Source organism: Mugil cephalus, chromosome 1 (assembly GCF_022458985.1).
Source record: "Mugil cephalus isolate CIBA_MC_2020 chromosome 1, CIBA_Mcephalus_1.1, whole genome shotgun sequence".
Classification (NCBI taxonomy): Eukaryota; Metazoa; Chordata; class Actinopteri; order Mugiliformes; family Mugilidae; genus Mugil; species Mugil cephalus.
The window spans coordinates 13627154-13650734 of record NC_061770.1 but is presented as its reverse complement, the minus strand read 5'-3'; the positions used below and the strand labels follow the sequence as shown (position 1 = coordinate 13650734).

Below are 23581 nucleotides of genomic sequence, written 5' to 3'. Positions count from 1 at the left end.
CTCAAAAAAAGATTCACGAATTCACACATTTACGAATGTTCAGTCTATAAGAAAGCTGATGGCTTTACCTTAACGATAAGCGTGTGTGCATTGGTAATCTTGTTCTGCGGAGACATATGCTGCTGCACAGCTTGGCGAGAGCCCCGTACAGTCAGGAGGATGAACGTGTAGGACAGAAAGATGACGGTGCACGGCACCATGTAGCAGAAGAAGAAGAGGCAGACGATGTAGCTCATGGCCGCGGAACTTTGGCTGGGCGCATGCCAGTTGATGCAGCATGCCGTGCCATAAGGCTCGGCGCCGTACTCTCCCCAGCCCGACAGAGGACCCACAGCAAACACTCCAGCGTAGCACCAGACACCAGCGACAAGCAGGCAGGCGTGGCAGTACGAGAACTTGTTACCTTGTTACAGTGGAAAGAGAGTTTGGGGAATGATTACAGTCAGATGAGGACTTAAAAGAAGGATATAAAGCAACAGCAGATCAACAATATGCTACTAAAGCATACCGAGTCTGGTTTACCTGATGCTGATAACAGGCAATGAGTGAGGAGGAGAGAGAAAGAAGCACAGAAGGAGGAGAAAGTGAATCATCCAATGACAGATGAAATGATTTAATAGGACATTTGATGAACATGTATATGTGATGCGGAGGAAAAAGTTTAAAAATAATAATAATAATAATAATATTTTACCTCAGGTGTGTTTCACTCACATGCCACACAGGAATGCACATGTGAAGTTAATAAAGTTCGTTATTTCAGGAACTTAAACATAAACAGTATTGTTGGCGCTGCATGTTTGCCTAGGGCTAACACACGTGAGAAAAAAAAAAAAAAACACTTCAGAGGCAGAGTTATTTCCCCCATAGGCACAGACGTATAGACTCCAAGGAACACAGTCACCAGTAGGCCTGACCCTGTTAATCACACGGCCGCTTGATTGCAATTACTTAAACTGACTGTCATCACCATCACCGTTTTCCACTGAATGAGGTTTGACTGGTGCTCATTTATTGATGTTATTGTGTTTCTTAATTAGTGGGAGCATTATATTTGTTTTCTTTTTCTTTTCTTTTTTTTTTTCGCAATTAATCATCAACTGAAATTTGATGACACTGACAATGCTAGGCAGTATAAAATGAGAATGTAAAGTAAGATTTTCGCTCTGCAGGCTAATCATGCTCCCTGTCCTTGTGCTGTTTTTCATATTCACTTTGTAAGTAATAATAACATATATTGTTATCCCAGCATGCATATTATTTATTCCCTTGGCCTTGGTCAAGAAACATGTAAATACTGTATGTATGCGGTCTGTGCATAATAGCACAAAGCTAGCCATTCATCTTTTTGGTTATAGTTATAGAAGCAATGTCTTCCCATGCGACTGACTTCCTCTGACGTCATTCGCTGGAGTTGCACAGATATTCATGATTATAAAAGTGAGGAAATACAGATCCTGAAAACAGTGTTATTGTGTGTTAATAGGACCTTCTAAATATGTGTAACTTGCCTTTGTGGCACATTACTATTTATGTATACAACTATTGGTGCAGCACTTAGAGCTAACTGCCCTCATGCCAGAGTGTGAATAATGGGGTCCATGGGAAACACTGAAACAGCCACAGTCAACTATAATTGATTTAGGCAGAGGCTTCTTCGGTGTGCAATCAGTGAGAAGGAGAACACATGCAGCCTTATCTGTGGCACCACACAGCCTATTCGGCAGGATGTCAGCCCTTCTTATAGTTCAAGCTGAGGGGTGGGGGTGGGGAGGTGATTACGCCCAGTGGCTCTCACTGAACTGTGCTGAGGAAGGGAGTAGTTACCCACTATGTATGGCTTTTGTCTCAAGTAGAGCATACTTTCACTGATCAGAAACTCCATCTAGACAAGTGGCACATGAAGGATCTCACCTGAACTCAAATATTTTAAATAGAGATGCATTAAATATTGCTTTCACATCGAAAATACCGGGTTGACACGTGATTTTCAGACCCGGGTCGACTCGCCTTTGGTGCGCTTTCACATTGGCAAAAGTCCCGGGTCTGACCTCTCACTGTGAGAGCTGTGTGCCTGTTTTTTCTACCCTCTCATATGTCAATGTTGACAACGTCATCATTACAAGATTTAAGTGCGCCAAATCTCCTCTTCTCCACGGATGCAGAGCAGCATGCAGATCTCACGCTCTTGCCAGTGCGCTGCCATGATTGAAAAGCATGCACAGCTCACATCAGGATTCCCAGATCGGTGCAATTTCAGGATCATGACGTTCACCTGTGCGCTTTCATTAATGATCGTGTGACAACACATTTAACACATTTGTCTGATTGAAAAATTGGACAAAAGTCAGTGGGAGTAGACCAAAACGTTGCTCTGTTTTTGAGCTGCTCACAGCCCTGGAGCTTCTACAATGACACAATGGCCGTCTAGTGACAAAATCACAATGTGACAGGCAGGTATGTCAACGTCATAGTGTAGATTAGCGTTAGGTCGATGCGGCACCCCCCTTCTGAGCCGAGCCAAGCTGATAAAATCCCAGGTCAACCCTTTCACATCGCACAAATAATCTGGGTCGACGTGAAAGGGGTTAAAGCGTTTTTCTCTCTTGATTCCAGAATCTGAACAGTGAGTGTTGCACAGGTTATACTTCTGTATCAAATTGACACTGTAGCTATGGCATCAGCCCAGACTCTATGCAGAACCTAACGCTGTAGCCTGACGTGAACCTGATGTGAGCCTGTAATTAAGGCTCATTTTGGGTACTGATGGACGCTGTAACCTACGTAGCCAATAGCAGTGGTGGCCATTTAGACTTGAGCAGTCGTAAGTCTGGCCACATCCCCGAAGATAAGTCATACAAATGTTTGTGTCTCCAAACCTCCTCAGTTAACCTTTGCTCAATGTGTGCCATCTTTAATCAAATCAAATCAATCAAAGCCTAAACCGCAGACACAGACCACAAGAGTTGCAATTGGACCACTTGGTAGTGGTATGCTTCCACTTTAGCGAAAGTTTCATTCACCATTTGTGAAAGGGAAGCAGGAAGTGGAAAGTGAAGCAGGAAATTGAAACAAAAATAAACCAAACTGGCATAAAAGACACCATCCATTTGCACTCTATAGATCTGACACCTGTTCACAATTTTCCTAAAATTTAAAATCTGTATAACACACTGCATAGGCAAATTATCCTAATTGTAATGGGATTTTATTGAGAATAAATGAAAACATCGGAAGAAATGGTTCAGATTTATACATGACAATTGGTTATAATCTTCAACACCGAATGAAAACATGTTTTTTATATACTACCGAAGGTGGCTATTTTTCTGAAGTAGTAATTTAATTGTGTTGACATTCTGCTACTCAGCTGAGAGGTTTATTAGTCTTCATTCAGATTCCCTTCAGATGCAGTCGAAATGCTTTGAGAAAACTCTGTAACACAACTGTTCCAGACTGTTTTGTCTCCTGAGATCTTGTTGTTAGACGCGTGGTTCACATCAGCCGATGGTGCTTGTGAGTGACACACTCAAAATAGGTCCCTGTTTTTGTTGATCACTTCTTAACAATCTTACACTGTCAATGGTTGAAGAATTCATTTGGTATTGAGGAATTATTAGCATGTTATTAGTTAAAATAGATATGTTTGTAACTGTAATCTAGATCTGATCATATGTTAAAACAATGATTTTGATTTTCTGTTGATGTGAAACTGCTTTCATGTCCGCAGTGGTTGTGAGGATCAGTGATGCTGTATCCCAGATCTGACGAGGAGGGTTGTCTGTTACAGGGTATAAACTAGTTTAGAATCACGAGAAAAGTACATTTGTGCATTTGTGCAAGGTTCCTAGCACGGAAGTCTCATAAAAGTGTAATTATTTGTGCTCATTTGCATTTCAAACACCTTTATTTCCAAAGCTCGTTGCCCCTTTGGGTTTTACACTCTGCATTATAATCGACGCTCCTCAAGAAAACAGACAAGAGGAGCTCTTTAGAAACACAGCCTTCCATTATAGCGTGTCTGTTTAGGTGCAATCATTAAACCTTCTGAAGAAATAATTTCTCATTCTCATTCAGTGAAGTGGGATTTAGACAAGGAATTAGTTGCAATGTGACATGCAAGTCGTGCTTGCCTCTTGTCTGATCCGTGCAGTCCAGCTGTGTCTGAAAGATCACCCATGCTCCTATACAGTATATCCTGCGTCATAGTGTACGTGCTACTGTCTCGAGTTGTGCTGATTTCTACCTTGACAAATGTGCCCTCCTTTTATAATAATTATACTCCTTCAGGGCTTGTTCATCTTGTGCATCAAGCGCCGTTGTCATCAATGTGTATTGGCACATAGACTGTAAGTGTGTGTGTGTGTGTGTGTGTGAATCATATAAATGGGCCCATCCCTTGATTGTAATGCAAAGTGCTAATGTACACCCGTCCACAGAGTGACTATAACAGCTTCTGAGTGATGTTAAATTAAATACCAGTTTTAACATATAGCACGTCCAGTGTTTCTAAATTAATCAAGATTTATGAGTTATAGCTAAGCAGCACTGTGACTAATTATGCCATTTTCATGACAAAAATAAACAACAAAAAAAACAATGGGGAATTGCTTAATGAGCAAATTAGAAGGGAATGATGAGTCTTGAGCAAATCTGAAATTGAATTAATCTCAGTGATATATATATATATATAAATCTATAGCTAATGGGAGAATCTTTGGGAGTACAGAGAGAGAGTATTTAAAAATAGATATGAACCCTGACTCAACTGTGCGGTGAGGATAGTTGGATTAGACACAGGCAATCATGTACAGTAAATAAATCCTCCATGGCTACTGTGAGGAAACAAGTTTAATTACGATCCTTAACGAAGTGCTGCCTGAACAGCCGTTCTAGCAATGAAGGACGAGTAAGTGAAACTGCGTGATCACTGAGGGGCTACAGTGCGGCCGCGAGCAGCGATCCTCTGCCTGTTTAATCACCATGCGGCAAATATTACAAAACGAAATCTTTTCCACGTATGACACGTTATACACGTTGACACAACTTCTCTCCAAGTATTTTTACTTAAAGCTTTATTTTTATGGCGGACACAGCTGTGCTTCTCTTGGTTGCGTAAATGTCTCAAATCTTAAGATGGCCATGTCACAGCTCATTTCCCTGTACTATGGTTACTATGGTTTCGAGAGGGAAGAGTGCCACCTCATCTGGAAATGTGTTCATCTCAGAGAGAGACAGAACGGAGCGCTGCCATAAAAGTGAGAATTACGCAAGTTTAGTCTGTCAGTAATTAGCTGACACTTTAAATGAATGTCCTTGAATAACATTTGAATTCATTAGCGTGACAGCTTTGGAATATTTGCTGGATGTGACTGATAATCCCCAGAAAGTCTAAGAAACATTCATATCAAAACTGCTTGTCCCTTTCAGTTGAGTTTCCGTTGGTTGACGTCTCTTTATAATTGTGCATTTTTTGTTTTTGTAATTAGTCCATTTGCATTTTGACCACATTCGGTTGGCCTCATTAGAGATTTGTCACTTGTTTTGGATTGCTTTGACAATATCATGGTGTTTGCTGCCAAGCCTCCTCCTTAAAACACAAGCTTTGTGTTTTAATGTGACAAATGAGGTTTTCATTTTTCTTTTTTTTTTTTTCTTTTTTTCAGATCCCCCACCGGGAATTTTATCAAAGCCAGTTAGCTTGCAGATGTTTTCTTTTAAATGTGGACAAAATCAAGTGCAATGCCCTGAAAGGCATGACAACTCCTCACAGACTTGAGTTCAAAAACAGGCCACGGTACTGACTGCTCAGCCGCCTGGAGGAGACCTTGACATCTTATCACACGATTGGAGCTTTCATTTTAGGAATTGACGTTCATTCTTCAAATCGGAATTCCTGATTGACAAAATAATTCAAAAGCTTCCAAGAGCTTCCCACCACACCGCATGCTCCTTGTTAGTACACAGAGTTTTCTCAGTCGTCACGGAGATAATGGAGAAGCCCGAGATTTTGTTCCTGCAGCCGTACTCGTTAAACCACTTGTCTGTTTTGGCTTCTGTCGCAGTCTGGCTTCTCATGGCAACAGATCTCCCTGAAAACCGAGCAAACAATTTCTGATGATGATGATAAAGTTGAAAGCCCTGAAAGCAGCTACTAGGCCTAATTGGACGCTGAGTTTACTTTGGATTGAGTTTAGTTTACTTATCATTTCTGCTTTGTGCATTTTACTTACATCGGTTGGCTGAGGGAAATCAAAGAGCTGGAGAAAAATGTGGACATGGATCCAAGAAACACTTGAGTCACTTGAGTTAGTACAATGGGATGTAGCTGCATATATAATGTTTGCGTTGCTAGTCTTTGTAACTGTATCAGTCTGTAGAAATAGCTTCCACAGGGATTACATTCATTATGATAATGACAGTGGCAGGTTGTAAGTGACTCTCACCGATTTATGGCTTTCTGTGCTACTCAGAGCTGTTGTCTCTGTTTTCTGATTCCAGCCCTCTTCAATTATTGATTGTAGTGGGGGGGAGAGCATTGATCTGTATGAATGAGGAGTGAGTTAAAACAGTAAACGTGATAAATATGATTGATCCGTGTGTATGTGTCAGATGACGGATGGCTGTCAGCGAGTTGCCGTCGTTAAATCTAAACTGCCTCGGTGTGGGTGTTTTCCTCTTTTGACACGTTTTAACACTTAGCGTGCAGGTGCGCTGACATGTCCTTTAACCTCTGGACAGCCAAGATGTATTACAATCACGTTTGTGATCCTGCATCCATGTGCACGAATGACTTTAAATGAAGGTGAGTTAAATGCAATATAATGCATGAAAATGGGGTCAGCCATCCTTGACATTTACGGTACCTTTTCATTTTTCTTTGGTAACTGGGATCAATTTCCCTGAAGCACAACTAGATAATAATAAAATAATAATAAATAATAATAAAATGAAAGTCGCTACGTTATTAAAAGCTTTTTATATGGTTACCTTTGGCTGGCCTTATGTTTGAATGTCAATGGGAAAAAAAAAGGAAGAGTGTTTTTTTAAGTTCCCAGTGGAGAAATACTTGACACAGATCTCTCAGATAAAAGGATAGGATGAGAGAAATGACGTCTGATCATTTACAGCCAAGGATGAAGTGAAATGTCACATTTAACAGGGAAATCAAATGCTACAATCTCAACGGAGGATATCTCTTAAACTGTAAGTCCTCCTATACAGTATATAATTTTTCATATATGGTTTATATACATATTTAATAAATGGTTTAATGCATGAGATAAAAGATAATAGACGATAAAAAATAATGGAGACTTTAAGTAGGGACCCCCTACCTATTATATGTGTTCTGTATTAAACATGGCCTAGTGCTATTTATAAATGTACATTAATGTACGTTATCATTTTGCTTTTAGTATTAAGCTATTCCTTATCCCTTTACTAAAATGGGTTGGATTCATGTTAAATATGTGGGGGAAAGTTGAAAAATACATGAAAAATGTCTTATCAACCAAAGATTTTGCCACCTGCAGTACCTCCACGAACCCCCTAGGGGTCACGGACCCCCTGTTGAAGACCTATGTATTAAAGTGACCCAGATTAAAAAAAAAAAAAAAAAAAAAAAAAAAGTTACAGCATTTTTCTAAACTTGTCAAAGAAACCGATTCACTTTGCTTTTCTTTAATTACATTATTCAGCTCCAAAACCATGAATGTAGCCAAAACTTGCAGCCAAGGAGTCATGCAGTGTCAATAATTGGATGGTTTGTGTTTTTTTTTTTTTGTTTTTTGTTTTTTAAACAAATTTATCAATCTTATAGGGGGAATACATTAAAAAGGATCATATTAAAAACCCTTGTAAACAACATATGCTGCTGTTAAAGAGGTTAAACCATAGCCTTGAACATTAACATTACTGCAGCGTGGCCTCTTTTACTTTGTAATGAGCCCCTGGGTTGCTGGCTTCACTAATTTATTGTGTGGGTCTTTTCGGATTCAAGGTTTTTGCCTGCGGGGGAGAGCAAGAAGCAAGAGCATCAACAATGTAGTGTCCAGAATAGGGAGAGACAGCGTTTTTAGATTGAATGGTAAGTCCCCTTAATAAATATTAATGATAAAAAATATGTTTTTTAAATGTAAATTTTGGGGTCAAATATTCAATGCAACTTAAATGGGTCACAGTTGTGATAATTCAGCCTTGTAGATGGGTGAAATTGTGACTCTGACGGACGCAAGAATGAAATAAATTCACTATAATAATGCATCTTGGGATCTTAGGATCCATACGTTATCATGCAATGCGTAAATGGCTCAGTGAGTGGTAATGGAATACTGAAGTAAAGCATAATAACTGGTTGGGTTACCGTAGTTTGGGCAGCAGACCTTGAGCCAGCAGACACAAGAGAGCACCGTGAGGTTGGTCAGACTGCAAAGGCCGAACAGAACACCGCAGAAGGCATAGACCATACAGGTTGTCCTATTAAACAACCACCTGAGTGGAGAGAGACACAAAGAAAAAAACAAACACTTGTTACCGACTGACATCCTGATACTATTAATAATAATAATTTATACTGTATTGATCTCACAAAGTTATTTTTTTTTAGGAGCAGTGGGCTGTGGGCGATCTATCAATCTATTTATCCAACCCGTGACCAAAGAGGTTCTCTGACCTCTACCCCACGCCTCCCCATTCAGTAATTGTTAGTCTACAAAATCCTTCTATTAAACGTCTATTAAACAGGGAAGGTCAAAGGGATAAATTATTGTTATTGACCCTTTTTTACAGTGACACATCTTTTCCATGGCATGTTTTATAGGTGATGGAGGTAGGAAGCCAAAAGGGAATTTCTGGACAATTCACCAGTATTTATTTTTTTTTGGCGTTTTAGCCTTTATTTGAAAGTTCAGTGGCGACATAGACAGGAAACAGGAGGAAGAGAGGGGAGGAACGACATGCAGGAAAGGGCACCCGATGTGGGATTAGAACCAGGGCCGCCTGCAGAGAACTGCAGCCTCAACACATGGGGTGGGCGCGCTACCGAGTGAGCTAAATATCACCCAAAAATCACCAGCATTTTTCGACTTAATTTCAAAAAAGGTTATATGTCACAAAAAATAGATGAATACATTTAAAATCAGAAAAGCAAATGCTATTTGCTCCATTTCCATAAATGCAGCAAAAGATACTTCCAATAATAATGCATGATACTATTGCTACATGCAGAGGAAGCATATCTTTAAGCACCGGGTAGCATCTGTATTTATCTTCTTAGGGTGCAGATGGGCTCAAGAAACTTCACCCACAAGGTGAGGCACATTTTAGGACGCCTCAGAGGTTAACAAAAAAAAAAAAAAATTGCAAGGAGGAATTTAATAAACCAAGAAATGACTCGCTGCTGTTTTGAAGACTTGCCTCTGAGTCACAACTAAAGGCGTTTCAAATTGAAATATCAACATGACTGTTTACCTTCTTTCATCTGGCAGCCCAACAGTCAGAGGACCGTGTTTATGAGGGTTTTAGCAAGTAAATGTTGCTGTAGAAGTGGTATGTGCAAAAATAAGTTCTTGAAAAGGGGAATAAGACTCTAAAGCATGATGTTATATTTAGACACTCCATGTGCAAATCTCCATAAGTTATTCCTGAGTGTCTCCAAAGATCCAGCCCAATTATTATTTGTGTTGCAATAGAGAAATATGTAGCCCTTTTGAAATCAAATTGTCTCCAGTGTAAACTCCTGCTCAGGCTGTTAAAGCTTATAGGGCTATAACTATATGGGGACACATGATCTTCAGCACATGGAAGCTCCAGCCCGACCTTGCTTACCACATCTCCAACTTTCATCTTTTGTCGGCCTCTTTGCCTTCTTGCCCTTTGGATGTGAATATGACATCAAAGATGGACACTTAGAAGGAAAAAGAATGATGAACACTCACATATGAGCGAAGGCTGAAGGGATTGCTAGTGGAAACAGACTCATGGTCATGCTCAGGTCACTGATTGCCAGGTTGACCACGAAGAACTCGGCTGGCTTCAGGGAGGACTTCTTTCTATAGGCCACGAAGAGCAGAATCCCGTTCCCCAGCACTGACAAGACACCTGAGAGACAGAGTAGCAGAATATTCAAAAACTGTAGCACTTGAATCACATGCTTAAAAGGTCAAAAAAATAAAATAAAATAAATAATAATAATAAAAAAAACGTACCAAAAATTGTGTAGAGAGTTCCCATGAGTAAGTCATTGTCTTTCGATATTCTGGACACGATCAGAAATGTTTCAGAGGCATTTCCCATCTAAGAGAAAAATACAGACAGGCAGGAGAAAAATGAGGGAGATGATCACTGTAAGACAATGTATAAAAAACACCAAGCCTTGTCAAAGCGCAGGGAAGAGAGGACGGTGTCGAAATGAAACGCCATCCTTCACTCTAAAATCACTCTTGTCTTGGAAACTGGGCGACAATTTGCATACACAATATGAGCCACTGCCAATGCAGTGTTCACTGCAGCCAAGACAAGCTGCTGAGGCGGCCGTTCTGAAAGGAATTTATGGGTGGAGATAACATGGAAATATATTCATAGTCTTTTTTATTTACTCATTGACTTTACCTGTAAAGTTAAATCACCTGAGGTTACGAGAGGTGCTGCTTGTGGTTGAATCCCTATTACCACACATACTGGAGATAATCTTCAAAGGGGACCAGAGGTGGGGGATTTTTCTATAGTATTTTGTCTCGACCTTCTATTACACTTTTATGTGGCCAAGCTAAGCTCCTAGGCAGATACAGTCCTGTGCAGGTTTGTGCAGAAATGTACGTATAGTATTTGGAGATGTACTTGCAGTGTGTTTCTCTTGCTTGGAGGACCTCTGAAGTACAACCTAAACCGATTACAGTCGAAATGTCATTGTAGATGACAATTTTCTCACTTTGCTGTTTAATTAATACACATTTTCTCATAGGCTGTGATTTCTGGACAAACACATTGATAGATTTTATCAGCATTTATTTGTAGATAGCTTTGTCTTGTACTGACACAAAATGCTCGGCCTCTTCTCACTTTTGTTGTTTCCTCTCTAGAGAGGTTGTGGTCAGAGGTTGAGGAAACGGATGAGACGCGATTGTGCTTTATTAAGCCCTGAGGGAAGCACAAGATGTCACGGAGATGAGTACAGTGATAAGTTCCAGAAATGAATAAAGAATACATTTACTTTACACAAAAATATAAACAGCGTGCTCATCTATAAGTCATGTAGTAATATAAGTGTCAACACTGTGAAGAAAGGGCACATAAAGTGAAACAGTTTGCACGCAGTGTGCAGGCTCAGTGAAAAAAATACATGAGCGCTTAGATTTAATGTTTATAAACAGGGCTTTTCTTGCCTTTGGTCTGTAGTTGCTATAATAACTGAAGCTAATTTAGATTTTAGGTGAGCGGCACATTGATGTGACCCTGTATGATGAAAGACATCTTCACATATTCAGAAAGAATACATAGCACTTTAAAATCACAGGTATAAACCTAAAAATTGTAAAAGTGCTTTGAGTACTAATAGGTTAAAAAGCACTATACAAAAGCAAGACCACAAAAAAAGAGCTTGTGTCAACCATACTCAGTAAAGGTTGAACCCCCTTTTTCCTTCAGAACTGCCTTAATTCTTTGTGTCATACTTTCAATAAGGTGATGGAAACATTCCTCAGAGATTTTGGTTCATATTGACATGATAGCATCACACAGTTGCTGCAGATTTTTCGGCTGCACATCTATGATGAGAATCTCCCGTTCCACCACATCCCAAAGGTTCCTCTATTGGATTGAGATGTGGTGACTGTGGAGGCCGTTGGAGTACAGTGAACTCATTGTCACGTTCATGAAACCAGTTTGAGATGATATGAGCTTTGTGACATGGTGTCATCCTGCTGGAGGTAGCCGTCAGTAGATGGGTACACTGTGGTTATAAAGGGATGGACAAGGTCAACAACGTTTTTTCAATCCTTTATTGTCCAATTTTGGTGAGCCTGTGTGAACTGTAGTGTCAGTTTCCTGTTCTCAGCTGACAGGAGTGGCACTGGTCTGGTCTTCTGCTGCTGTAGCTCATCTTCTTCAAGGTTGGACGTGTTGTGCGTTCAGAGATGGTATTCTGCATTCCTTGGTTGTAACGAGTGGTCTTTTGAGTTACTGTTGCCTTTCTATCATCTCCAACCAGTCTGCCCATTCTCCTCTGACCTCTCACATCAACAAGACATTTTCATCCACACAGCTGCTGCTCACTGGATATTTTCTCTTTTTTGGACCATTCTCTGTAAACCCTGGAGATGGTAGATCAGTACATCAGCAGCTTCTGAAATGCTCAGACCAGCCTGTCTGGCACCATACCACGTTCAAAGTCACATAAATCCCCTTTCTTCCCCATTCTGATGCTCGGTTTGAACTCACCTCTACATGCACTGAATTGCAGCCATGTGATTGGCTGATTAGCTATTCGTGTTAACAAGCAATTGAACAGGTGTACCTAAGAAAGTGGCAAGTAGTGGAGTAAAACGAGAAGTTAAACAATGTTAAAGGTAAACGAATAAAGATGATGCCCATGCCCACATGTAACCCAGTAATCAATCTAAATCAATCTAAATCAATCACCTGAATGAGTGAATACAAATGGGTTTGCACACTGACTGTGTAAATAGATGGACAAACAACGTTTGAGGCTGCGATTTCTACGATTTCTGAAGAGCTTTTTTCAAACTGTCACCGTCTTGGCAGTGCCTGACTCCATCTAACTCTCTGCTAATTCAAAGACGGGCCAAGACGCAGAGCGTGAGTGTAGCTGAGGAGAGCAGGTGCCGTTTAGGCAGATAGTTTGTGACCTGTGACGGCGCCCAGCTGTCGCTCAAGGCTGCCACACTCTGGTTTGATCAATCAAGGAACTTTATTGAGTGATGGCTTCATTCCTCAGCCCTCGAAGGCTGCTGCTTCGGTTTACCTTATATTTAGAAAACACTCTACTGTATCTGTACTACTTTCCAGTAAGTATAAATCCTCTTATCTTTGCTTGCTTCCTACTAATAGAGGGAGTCTGACATGGTCCTGTCAATCAGTTTCAGTTCATAAAGAATAAAAATCATGGTTCTCTTTCAGTAGTCCTTGTGTCTCATGTTACCTGCGAGTTCATCCAACCTTTCAAACTAGTCCTTCTTTTTCTCAACTTCGTTAGCTCTCCTATCATTATCTCAGCAGCTCCAAGCAGATATCACATATAAACTATGAAAAGGACAGGTGCTGAAAGTAAACTTCAACTTCCAAGAGATACAAAGATTGAAAAGGAGTTAGCTTTTGATAAATGATGAATGACATTACTTCTGGGTAGTGCACTCAGACTTTCAGACTTCACTCCAGAGTGTTTGGAGGAAGGGGAGCGTAAATGGGAGCCAAATTTGCATTAGTGCTTTGTGTGCCTTAATGAATGCATATTGAATATTCAGTGTATATTTTTGTTCAGGCCGCACATAATGGACGGACAATCAGCAAGTCTCATCAGATTATAAAAAATGCACTCATGCACAGCATTTTCAGCCCGTCACCAGCCCGTCTCTTTTTCCATAGAGTTCACAGTGAGTCAGCCACGAACAGAATCGATTATCAGCGATCGCCGCACAGTTCGTCGGTTTTTCTCAAACTCTTTCTGACTTTGACCGCAAATAATGTCTTAACGGGTTGAAGATTGCTGCTGAATATTCTGGAGCGAGTTGCCATGGTTGTTTTTTTTTTTTATAAATGTATGTTTAATTCATCTTGATTTTAGTTTGGATTAAAGGTTATTCAGAACAACTTTTATCAGAAAACTGACATAAACAACCCACAAATATTACAATCCTTTTTTCTTTTTTTTTACTGTTACCCCAGGTGGCATGCTGTCGTAGTCAACAATGAGAATTATTGATCTAAGAAAGTATTAAGTGAGAAAACTTTCACAATGTGGAATGTGGGGGACTCGTAAAGTAACATCTCTCACTAACGTGTGGCCCTGACAGTCTAGTGATTTGATAGATCAATGATGAAAAAAAAAATACTGTTTGGTGTTTCTGTCCTCTCTTTGTGCATTCCAGCTATTGATTGGTCTTTTGAAGCTCGAGAGAAAGACACACACACAACACTTTTGTTTGGGTAGCAGATTTATATACAGCAGACCTCTCGTTTATTCTGTGCATAAGCCATAAACCCGTGAACGCTGTCATGATGAGCTGCAGGCTACTCTGCCAAACACAAGACCTGCCAGTCGTGACTGCCGCTTCCTGTCACCGCCACCTCTTGCTGTTCCTGTTTTCCATGAACGCAGCGCTTCATCTCAAACAACCCTATTTTTATTCCGTGCATTCTCTGTATTTGTAAAAACAAAACAGGCGAACGCTCACAGCGCAACCGCGCTCTGTCTGTCAGCAGTTCAGACAGACATTTGAAAGTATGATGCAAGCGAAAGCTGCTGCAGCCTCGGGCGGATAGCTGCGAGCAGTGATGAGGAGCAGGCTGCACAGGTCTGCTGGGAACGTGTTTTTAAATCCACACTTGTCAGGGGTCAGCGGTGTCAGAGGTGCAAGGGACTAGACAGGATTAACAGTCTGAGAGGATGAAGTCAAGAGAGAGACACTCAAAATGAGAGGGGTGGCAGAGCAGCGCGGGCCAGGAAAGGAAGCCGCGCTCACCACCGTCGGTTTGAGAAGGGGAAGAGTGGGATAAATTGTGAGGGGAAGACACAAAGCGGCTGTCGGCCTTGTAGCCGAAGAGTGGAATTTAGGGTAATCATTGTAGAGGACATCTGTGACAACTTAAGCCTGGATGTCTCACAAATGTACAGTCTGCACTGGCACACACAGACACGCACGTGCGGTGCCAAAAAGACAGAGAGGGTAAAATCGTGAGGGAAAAAGTGAGAGAGGTGGGACGCGCACAGTGAAAGAATGGGGAGCTGGAACAAATATGCGAAGACAAGTGAAGGATGAGAGAAATCCTATGACTGAAACTGTCAGTAGCGAAGGACTGAAAGCAGGAGGTTGGAGATTACTCAACAGAAAGAAAATAGGACAATGGGATGATTTAGTGGTATTGAAAGCGTCCATCCAGTGCACGTATATCATTGAATACCCTTGCAGACACCAACGTGATTAAGAGAGATGAAATGAACAGAGAGCAAATTCTCTGCTGAATGCATCTGGGAAACAGATTACTATATTTCTCATACACTGAACCCCAGAGCCTCACGCACGCCATGTATTTCCAGCTGGAAACCGTCATCTTCACACCTTCTATTACACTAAACGCAGTTGGCTCCTTATTTTCCCATGCAGAGTCCAGGAGATTATCTGATATTACAGAGAACTGCAATGGAATAAAAACAATTTACAGGTCTCCACACAGACGGTGGTAAAGAATTTAGAATTACCAGCTCGCTACCAGTCATGTGTGTAAATTGGCAATGTTGTATTTTGTGATAATTTGTGTTGTTGTATAGTTTGATTTAACCAAACGTTACATTGATATTCACTGCGCAACAACAATCCTATCTTCTACAAAAATATGTTTTGGAGGAAATTACTTCCTGAATTATGTTTGCCAGCAAAGTAAGTAGCTTTCCTTTTTGTCCAGTGAAGTTTAAAGTAAAAGGTTTTCAGAGCAGACAGCAGGCTTCAGTGGGATTTAGAGGCATATGTAGCTGTGAGGCTGCAGAGTGAAGCCAAATCCTCCACACTTGCCAAGTATTTGGTGTGTCCATTTCCACGTATGTTACAAACACGGAAACGCAACATGAAGGACTCCACAGATGAGGACCTGCTTCTATGAAGTTAAGGCTTATTCCACAATTGCAAAAGCACAACAAAATTTGTATAAAAAGGCGGTTATTTATTCACTTATGTTTTATTACTTTTTCTCTAGAACAGTGGTGTCCAAACTATGGGCCCCAGCAAGCCCCCAGCAAGTTCTAAATATATACTGTAATATGTCCTGCACATATAACTTCCACTTGACTGCATTGTACTGTTTAGTTTTAACAGAAGCTAACATCTTGAAGGCTGCAGCATCTCTGCAAAACAAGAGTAATCACAGACTGGTAGAAACCCAAGATAGCGAGTGAGTGCAGAACATTTCAGATGCAACAATGAAACCATTGCTGTAATGTAAGAGTATAATATAAGCCGACACTATGGAAGCTGACCTGCACTGGTGCAGAAATGAGAGCACAAAGTCATGCAAATGGAAGCTAGTCTGCAACAAAACAGAGGAAAATGCAGTTCTCTGTAATATCAGATCCGAGGTCCTCAACCCCAAACAGGAAACCCTTCTCAGATGGTGACTACTTAAAAGAGTGCCTCTCTAAAGTGGCAGGATTCATGCGCAATAAGGAAACACGGTTGTCAATAGCATCTGATGAGAGCAGAGATTCAACAGCTGATGATTTTTTATCGGGATGTTTATGTTGCTTTACATTACAGAAAGCAGATTACCCTCACAGCTACCTCTGTGAGATCCTTTCACATCTAAACCACCAAGCTCACTCCTGCCCTGCCAACCAACCATCCAACAGCATCACTGTTTCCACTGTATACAATACTGTTACCTGCAACAATGAGTACCAGTGAGTTTTCGCAGTAGTCAGGAGCTCATTCATTGATTCTGTAATTCTGATGCTTGTCCTCTGGAGGGTGGCAGGAGGCCTGGCGCCCACCTCAGCTGTCATTGGGCGAGAGGCAAAGCACACCCCGGACAGACCGCCAGTTTGTCACAGAGGTAACACAAAAAGGCAACCATTCACATGCAATTCACCCAATTTAGAATCACAAATGGTTCCAAATGCGAATGTCTTTGGATCAAAAGTCAGAGCATCTGGAGAAAACCTCCTCAGGCACAGAGAGAACATGCAAATTCAACACAGAAAGGCCCCCAGTTTCAAATTTGAGGCGTAAGTGTGAAACGCTACACCACCATGACTCCCATAAAGGGGGGCACTGTAAATATTATACTGCATTTCTGCTAATAGCACCACATTGTGTTGACTTTTAAAAATTTGTTAGTTATACAATTTTACTGCTTACGGAACAGAAGGAAAGGTGCTGGGAAAGGTCCACTTGGGCCAGTTTCCTGTTGTTAGCCACCATATACACGTACTGTGCGTATGTGTATATACCGACCAAACATCTCCCTCCGCAGTTAACTACAAGTCTGATCTGGGCATAAACTCAGTAAGTCCATGTCAGGTCTAAAATAAAGATTTGTGATCAGACATTTGAAATCACAGCTTCAAGCGTGTCACCGAGTGGAGAGACGGTGACAGTGAATAACAGCCACAAACAAAACCAAAAGAGGTCACTAAATTACATTTGGTTCCGTGTGTTCAAAGAAATACAGGAGTACCTGGAACCTTTCCCCACCCCTCCACTTTGGGGGGGCTTCCCCCTCTCATGCATCTGTACCGTGGTGGCGGCCTGGATCCTCGAACGGCAGCGTTCCCCTCTGGGACTCTGGGGCAGGACGTCCCGATGTGCCTGCTGTCCTTTCTACCTCTGCCATGCGAACTAAGACGACTCCCCGCCACCACACACATCTGGGATTTAACCGCCCCAAACCACACACACACATCACCCTGTGACACAAGGCCAAACTTACCACAGAACCAGAGATGGATTCATTTTACTACACAGTCTATACTATACTACACATTTCTGACTTTTTCTTCACTCTCACGTAATTTCTCTTCTGCGCTCCATGCCAATGACAAGACCCTGCACATGATTAAATGCTGATCATCTCATTCATTTCCATGAGGCACGACTCATCCATCTGGCACATATCCTCCTCAATTTAAAACCATAATTCATCTTTACGTACTTCTCCCTCTGTTCACACATTGCAGTCATTCTTCAGAGGGCCCATCTTCAGTATGCAGTTGGCATACAGTGGCAGTATATATTATATATAATATTATATTTCAGTATAAGTTGGAACAAAGTGGAGGGTAAAAGTCTTTAACCACGCGGCTGCTCACATGTTTAAACTCTCCTAATATTTAAAATACGCATTTAAATAAGCACCAGAAACCAGTGCATGCATAAAAAACGTCTCTTTAGGAAGAGACAAATCCACAATATAAGCTGACCTCCAAAGCAGGCAAGGATAGGCGGAGTACAGCGTCATCACGATTGTTGGATTCTGACAAAGCTGAACACCTACGCACTCATGTCAGCTAGAAGTAGGACAAGTGTTTTCTGACGGAGGCACGAGTTCTGGGATTATTCCAGCTGCGGAGAAATAAAGCTGTGGATTCAATTTTCAAGGTCACAAACAGATAAAACAGAGTAACAAAGAGCCATTTACTTGGCACAGTCGCGGAGCAATTACAGTTAAATTCGTGAATACTCACTTGAAGTCTTGTTACAGTGACCTAAGCTGTGAGATGAGGCCAGACCCAGTCCTTTCACATGGATATATAGACCCAATGTGTGGACAAGAGAAGAGAAACAGGCAGAGAGACAGAGAGAGAGATGCAGCTCCAAGAGCTGAGCATGGTCTGGACCCAAAACATATGATACAGTAGGATCCAATTAAAACAAATAAGCATGATTATGTAAACAGGACATGAGTGATTTACCCCTTTGCAACTACCGCACATTCTGTTTTTCGTCTTTCTCTGCGTTTCGCCTCTTTCTCTTATGTGATACCAACTCATCAGTTGATCTGCGTATTTCCTGCACCAGATAAAAAAAAAAAAATTTGCTTTTTTTTTTTTAAGAGACGCCACTCCTGACGAGTCCTTCACAGGAGGACAAACACCCTGCACAGAGGTTTTGTAATGCTACCTTATCTCCCTCCAGACACATCCCTGGGAGAATTTCAGAAATACTAACGTGCGAGCATAATGGATGCCATAACTAACAGCAAATGTCACAGCACAGCAAGAGCAGTTTTCTTACTTGTAATGTGGCCAGTTGGTGTCAGTATTTTCAGAATTGCTCTACATCACCTCCAGCGGGGTCTCTTCATCAATAAGGTGTCCATTTTTGTTTTTTTTAAAAAGCGTAGTGCAAACTGTCACAAACAGCCCCCGCTGCGGCTCTTTCCTTCCATTTCTCTAGTCCGTTCGTTTTGAGGTTTGGTTCTTTGTGATGTAAAGGAACAACAAGAAATGCAAGGCAGAATGCCTTTAGTTCCAGACCATTTCTTGTGTTCCGTCATCTTCAGCTTTCATCCTCGTGATTCAACCTCTGGATGGGACACAATTTAGTCCTTATCTGAGGGCAGCAGGACACGAGTGGATAAAATCTCATTTGAAAGGTGTCACACACGAGTGCGCCTCCTTTGCACATGACCGTCAGGTGTGTTTGTATGTGTTAAATCACAGAAAAACACATGTGTAAATCCTGAACCCTCCTCCCCAACCTGATGGACATTTACGCAAAATGTTGCAGGTTAAGGACCAAGCAGATCCTGAAACAACCCAGTAACTCTGGATGCTCTTCTCCCTACTGCCATCAGGTCGGTGATTATCTGAGGATAAAGAATGAGAGGCTGAACAGGAGTTTTTACGCCATCTGTCTGCTCAACTCCGAGCCTTAACTGGACTTTCAGGCATCACTGTACCTTGTACTTTATTGACACAGATGCAATATTGTAATTCATGTATAGCTGCCCCCTTTTTGCTGCTTTTTTGCTCCTGGCTGCAGGTTCTAAAATACATTTCACTGTGCATTGTACTGTGTATAGCTGTGCATGTGACAAATAAAACCTGATCTAGTCTTGTCTTGTGAAGAAATTCAAATGTATGCGAACCCTTGTTTTCAGTATCTGGTGTGATCCATCTGTGCAACGATATCAGCAACTAAACATTTCAATTGCTCATCATTTGTCTATAGGAGCATCGAAGTTCACTGCTCAGTTCTCCAGTTCTGAGATGTTTCCACACATGAACGTCTTGTGTCAGGTCATTCAACAACATTTCTGCTGGATTAAAGTCAGGATTTTGCCTTGGCCATACCAAAACATTGACTTTGTTCCTTTTTAACCCTTCTTTTGCAGAACAACTTGTGTTCCTGTTGTCTTGCTGCATGACCCAGTTTCTCTTCAGATCCAGCTCATGGACAGATGTCTTGGCATTTTCTTTTAGAATTTGCTGGTATAATTGAGAATTCATTCCATCATCAAAGATGACATGCCGTCCTGGCTCAGATGCAGCAAAACAGGCCCAAACAAGGACATTACCATGGGGAGGATGAAATTAAGCTGGAATGCAGTGGCTTTTTTTTTTTTTTCACCATCAAACATGATGCCTCTCATTTAAAACAAACAATTCTACTTTGGTCTCATCTGGCCACAAATTATTTTCCCAACAATCTTCTGGCTTGTCCTCAAAAGCAGATATTCTTTTCATAGAGGAGCGTCTTTGTCTTTGCCACTTCTGTCATGCACACCATCGCTGTTCAGTGTTTTCCTGGTGGATTCATGAACATGGACCAATGTGAGAGAGGCCTTTTGTTGCTCAGAAGTTAACCTGGGTTCCTCTGTGACCTGTTCCTCTTACATCTCCTCCATTTGCTTTCCGGTGTATTTGTGAAATCCAAACTCTTTAGAGATGGATTTCCAGTCATCTTTTCCAGCTTGATGTGCAACAACAACTGAACAACAACTTTTTCTGAGGTCTTCAGAAAGCTCCTTTGTCCATGTGTGTTGTGAAGATCGAGCTGTAAAAAAATCTCTCTATTTTTAAATGAACAAATAATTCCACTGGTGTGCTTACTCTTCGAACTCACAAATAAATTATAAATAAAAACACAGCTATAGTATTTTCCTTTCGTTTCCCTGATTGGGTTTTATTTGTCTAATTTCAGGACTTGTGTGCTCAGTTATAGATTAGGATTATGATTCCCAGGGGATGACCCGACAGTCACCTGCTCCCTTGGGATAGTGAACAATTGCTGTGATTGACACGTTCTGTAATTCACACATAGATGACGAGGGGGGGCTGTCAGTCTCATAAAGGTAACTGTATTGAAATCAAGCCTCGCCGTCAATGTTCAACAGGTGGGAAATGACATGGAAAAGTAGTCCTTAAACGACTGAAGATTGGAGGCGAGAATGATCACACAAAGCGCTGTAAGCTGTGTGTATACATACAAGGAACACTGACAAATCTCTGATTTATGCTTAATTCCTCTCCTCAGACTAACAGAAGAGCAACAGATTCAGCATGAACTGTCGAAAAATAAAAATGTTTGGCTTAAGTTTCGTGGCACAAGAAGCACTTGGTGACACGTGCGGCCCAAAGGTGCATTTTGTGCATCGCATGCCACCAAATGTACACTTTGCATCTCACAGTTCAGTTGCGCATGATAATTGTTTGTGACTTCAGCTCCCTTCGAGCCAGTTGGAACATTTTGTTTTCCGTTCATCTTGACCCTGTCTCTTTCCCTCCCCCTCTGAGCACTCCATCTTAGTCATCCATTGATTCCCCTTTTAACCCAGCCCTTTATCCGTGTGCATGTGGATTACATGTTTTCCAGTTGTCTCCTACCCTGTCCCTCCATCATTTACGCATCCATCTGTTCACCTCTCTGACAAACAGCACGACGCTTGAACGCTGGCATTCTCCCTCGGTGCCTTTATTTTTCCTTAGTGTCACGAGTGACTCCAGTAACCGATCCCTCGCTCTCCCATCTGCTCACCTCTAGTCAAGCTGGTGAGCAAAGCAGGTCTCAGATATTTACACATTTCAGAGGATGATTTTTCTTTTCGACGAACAATCTGATCTAGGCAGAGGTGCGAAGACAAACAGGAGGGCCCCGTTCCTCAAAAGGGATTAGGGGTAAAAGTGCTTGATTGTTTACCATCAAATTATTTCAGTACACCAGGGTTCAAGCAACAACGTTCAGCACTCGCAAGTGCTGCAATGTGTGCTAAAGAGTTTGGGGCTAAGGGAGTACAAACCTTGCGTGACCCTCCATATATCACCGTCTCCGCCGCTAATGTGGCAGGCTTATCCTTTCAATTTGCTCTTCTAGCCTCTCCCCATTCTTTTCAGCCTCTCCGTTAATAGGATATGTTTGGCGATAGCAAGGGTATAGACATATGAATAATACACTGCACTTACATTTAAATTTAGTAATATAAATATGGTAATTGCGTTGCACGGAGAGGAGAAAGCATTTCATTTTGATGGGCAATTCCACAACCATCTGAGCACCGCTGCAGAACGTGTCAGAAACAACAAGCAGGTGTTTGGTAAATAGAGAATCACAAACGGGAATCTTATTACATGCTGAAAGATGTGCAATGAGTGAACGCCGAGGAGAAGCAAATCAGTCCCAGTTGAAGAGGATACTCTGTCACCGAGAGAAATATATTATAATATGTTGGCAGACCCATAAATCAGGGTTATTGTGATCAAAAACAACAATGCGACAGTCCCGTGGTTCTAAACAATACTCCGAAAGACTCATCATTTGGAAGAACCTCATTTATTATTGAATCCTGGGTAGCTGCTTGCACCAATCATGTGCGCCGTAGCAGCCCGGGGTTATTAATGTGCAACAGTTGCCGTGATTGTTGGAAATCTTCAAATCTTCCCTTAAATATTCACTACTCAGCTTTTGTGCATGCTTCAGCTTTTGTGCATCGGGATCATAGCTCCAAACCACAATCAGTGTCTGATTTATCTGATGAAGTGCTGAAAACGAGCATTCAGAGCAGTGTGACGCTTATTTCTAAATTCCTTTTACAGTTCTATTGAGTCTGCCACCATTCTCCACTGCAGCCCTTCAGTATTCCAAAAATAAATGGTTTTATAAGACACTGTGTCACCACTACAGCACAGTCACACTGTATGCATAGTGGGATTTGTTCACATTTTACACGTCTGACACTTGCTACTTATTGAAAGTGAAGGTGTTTGCTTAGACATGAGTAGAACACAAAGGAATAAATGAAACAAAGCCCGTGTGCTGGATCAGGCAAACGAAAATTCCAGTCCGCTGCAACATTAATGCGACAAGACTCCTGTCACGGCAATACATATCCAGCCTGCCCTTGTAATCACAGCAGCTTACTTAAACCCGCAAAGCCGCTCAGTCGTCCGCTGCACGCCTGCTCACACTGCTCACCTGAAAGCTGCGCTCGCGCTCGCTGCCACAGCTGTCAGCATTTTGAGAAGACCCACTTCTGCCGCGGCGTGCACACACAGGCTCTCAGTCTGGTGTCATCCTTAGGGGAACTTAAACAAGGTCAGATCCAAGACGCGAAGCAGAGATTTTGTGTGAGTAGTTGACCAAAATGCACATTTCCTTCCTGCCTCAGACTCAGCCTGTGTCAGGGGGCACACACATGAGACATCCAACAGCCCCACACATGCTGAGTTTTACAATAAGGGAGAGGAAGTCAACATAAATTTAAGACTTTTTAAGTGTGTACAGAATATTTTGTGGAGGAGAAAAAACTCCCACATCTGACTCAAATTATCTTCCCGAGAATATTATTTTTAAATAAATTATAAAATGTGCCTGGAGGGAATCTTCAAGCATTTGGCAGACTGAGGATAGTACCAAAC

At 41.6% G+C, this 23581-nt stretch overlaps 1 protein-coding gene across 1 annotated transcript in view; it reads right to left on the bottom strand.

The window, feature by feature from the left end:
* The window catches only part of opn7b (opsin 7, group member b), a 58944-nt gene that overhangs the window by 6184 nt on the left and 29179 nt on the right, over nt 1-23581 (bottom strand). The window contains exons 2-5 of the mRNA XM_047571132.1: nt 10209-10296; nt 9939-10101; nt 8366-8493; nt 69-403 (exon numbers count right to left, since the gene is read on the bottom strand). Coding sequence (XP_047427088.1) covers nt 69-403; nt 8366-8493; nt 9939-10101; nt 10209-10296 — 714 coding nt within the window. The remainder of the gene's footprint in view (nt 1-68; nt 404-8365; nt 8494-9938; nt 10102-10208; nt 10297-23581) is intronic.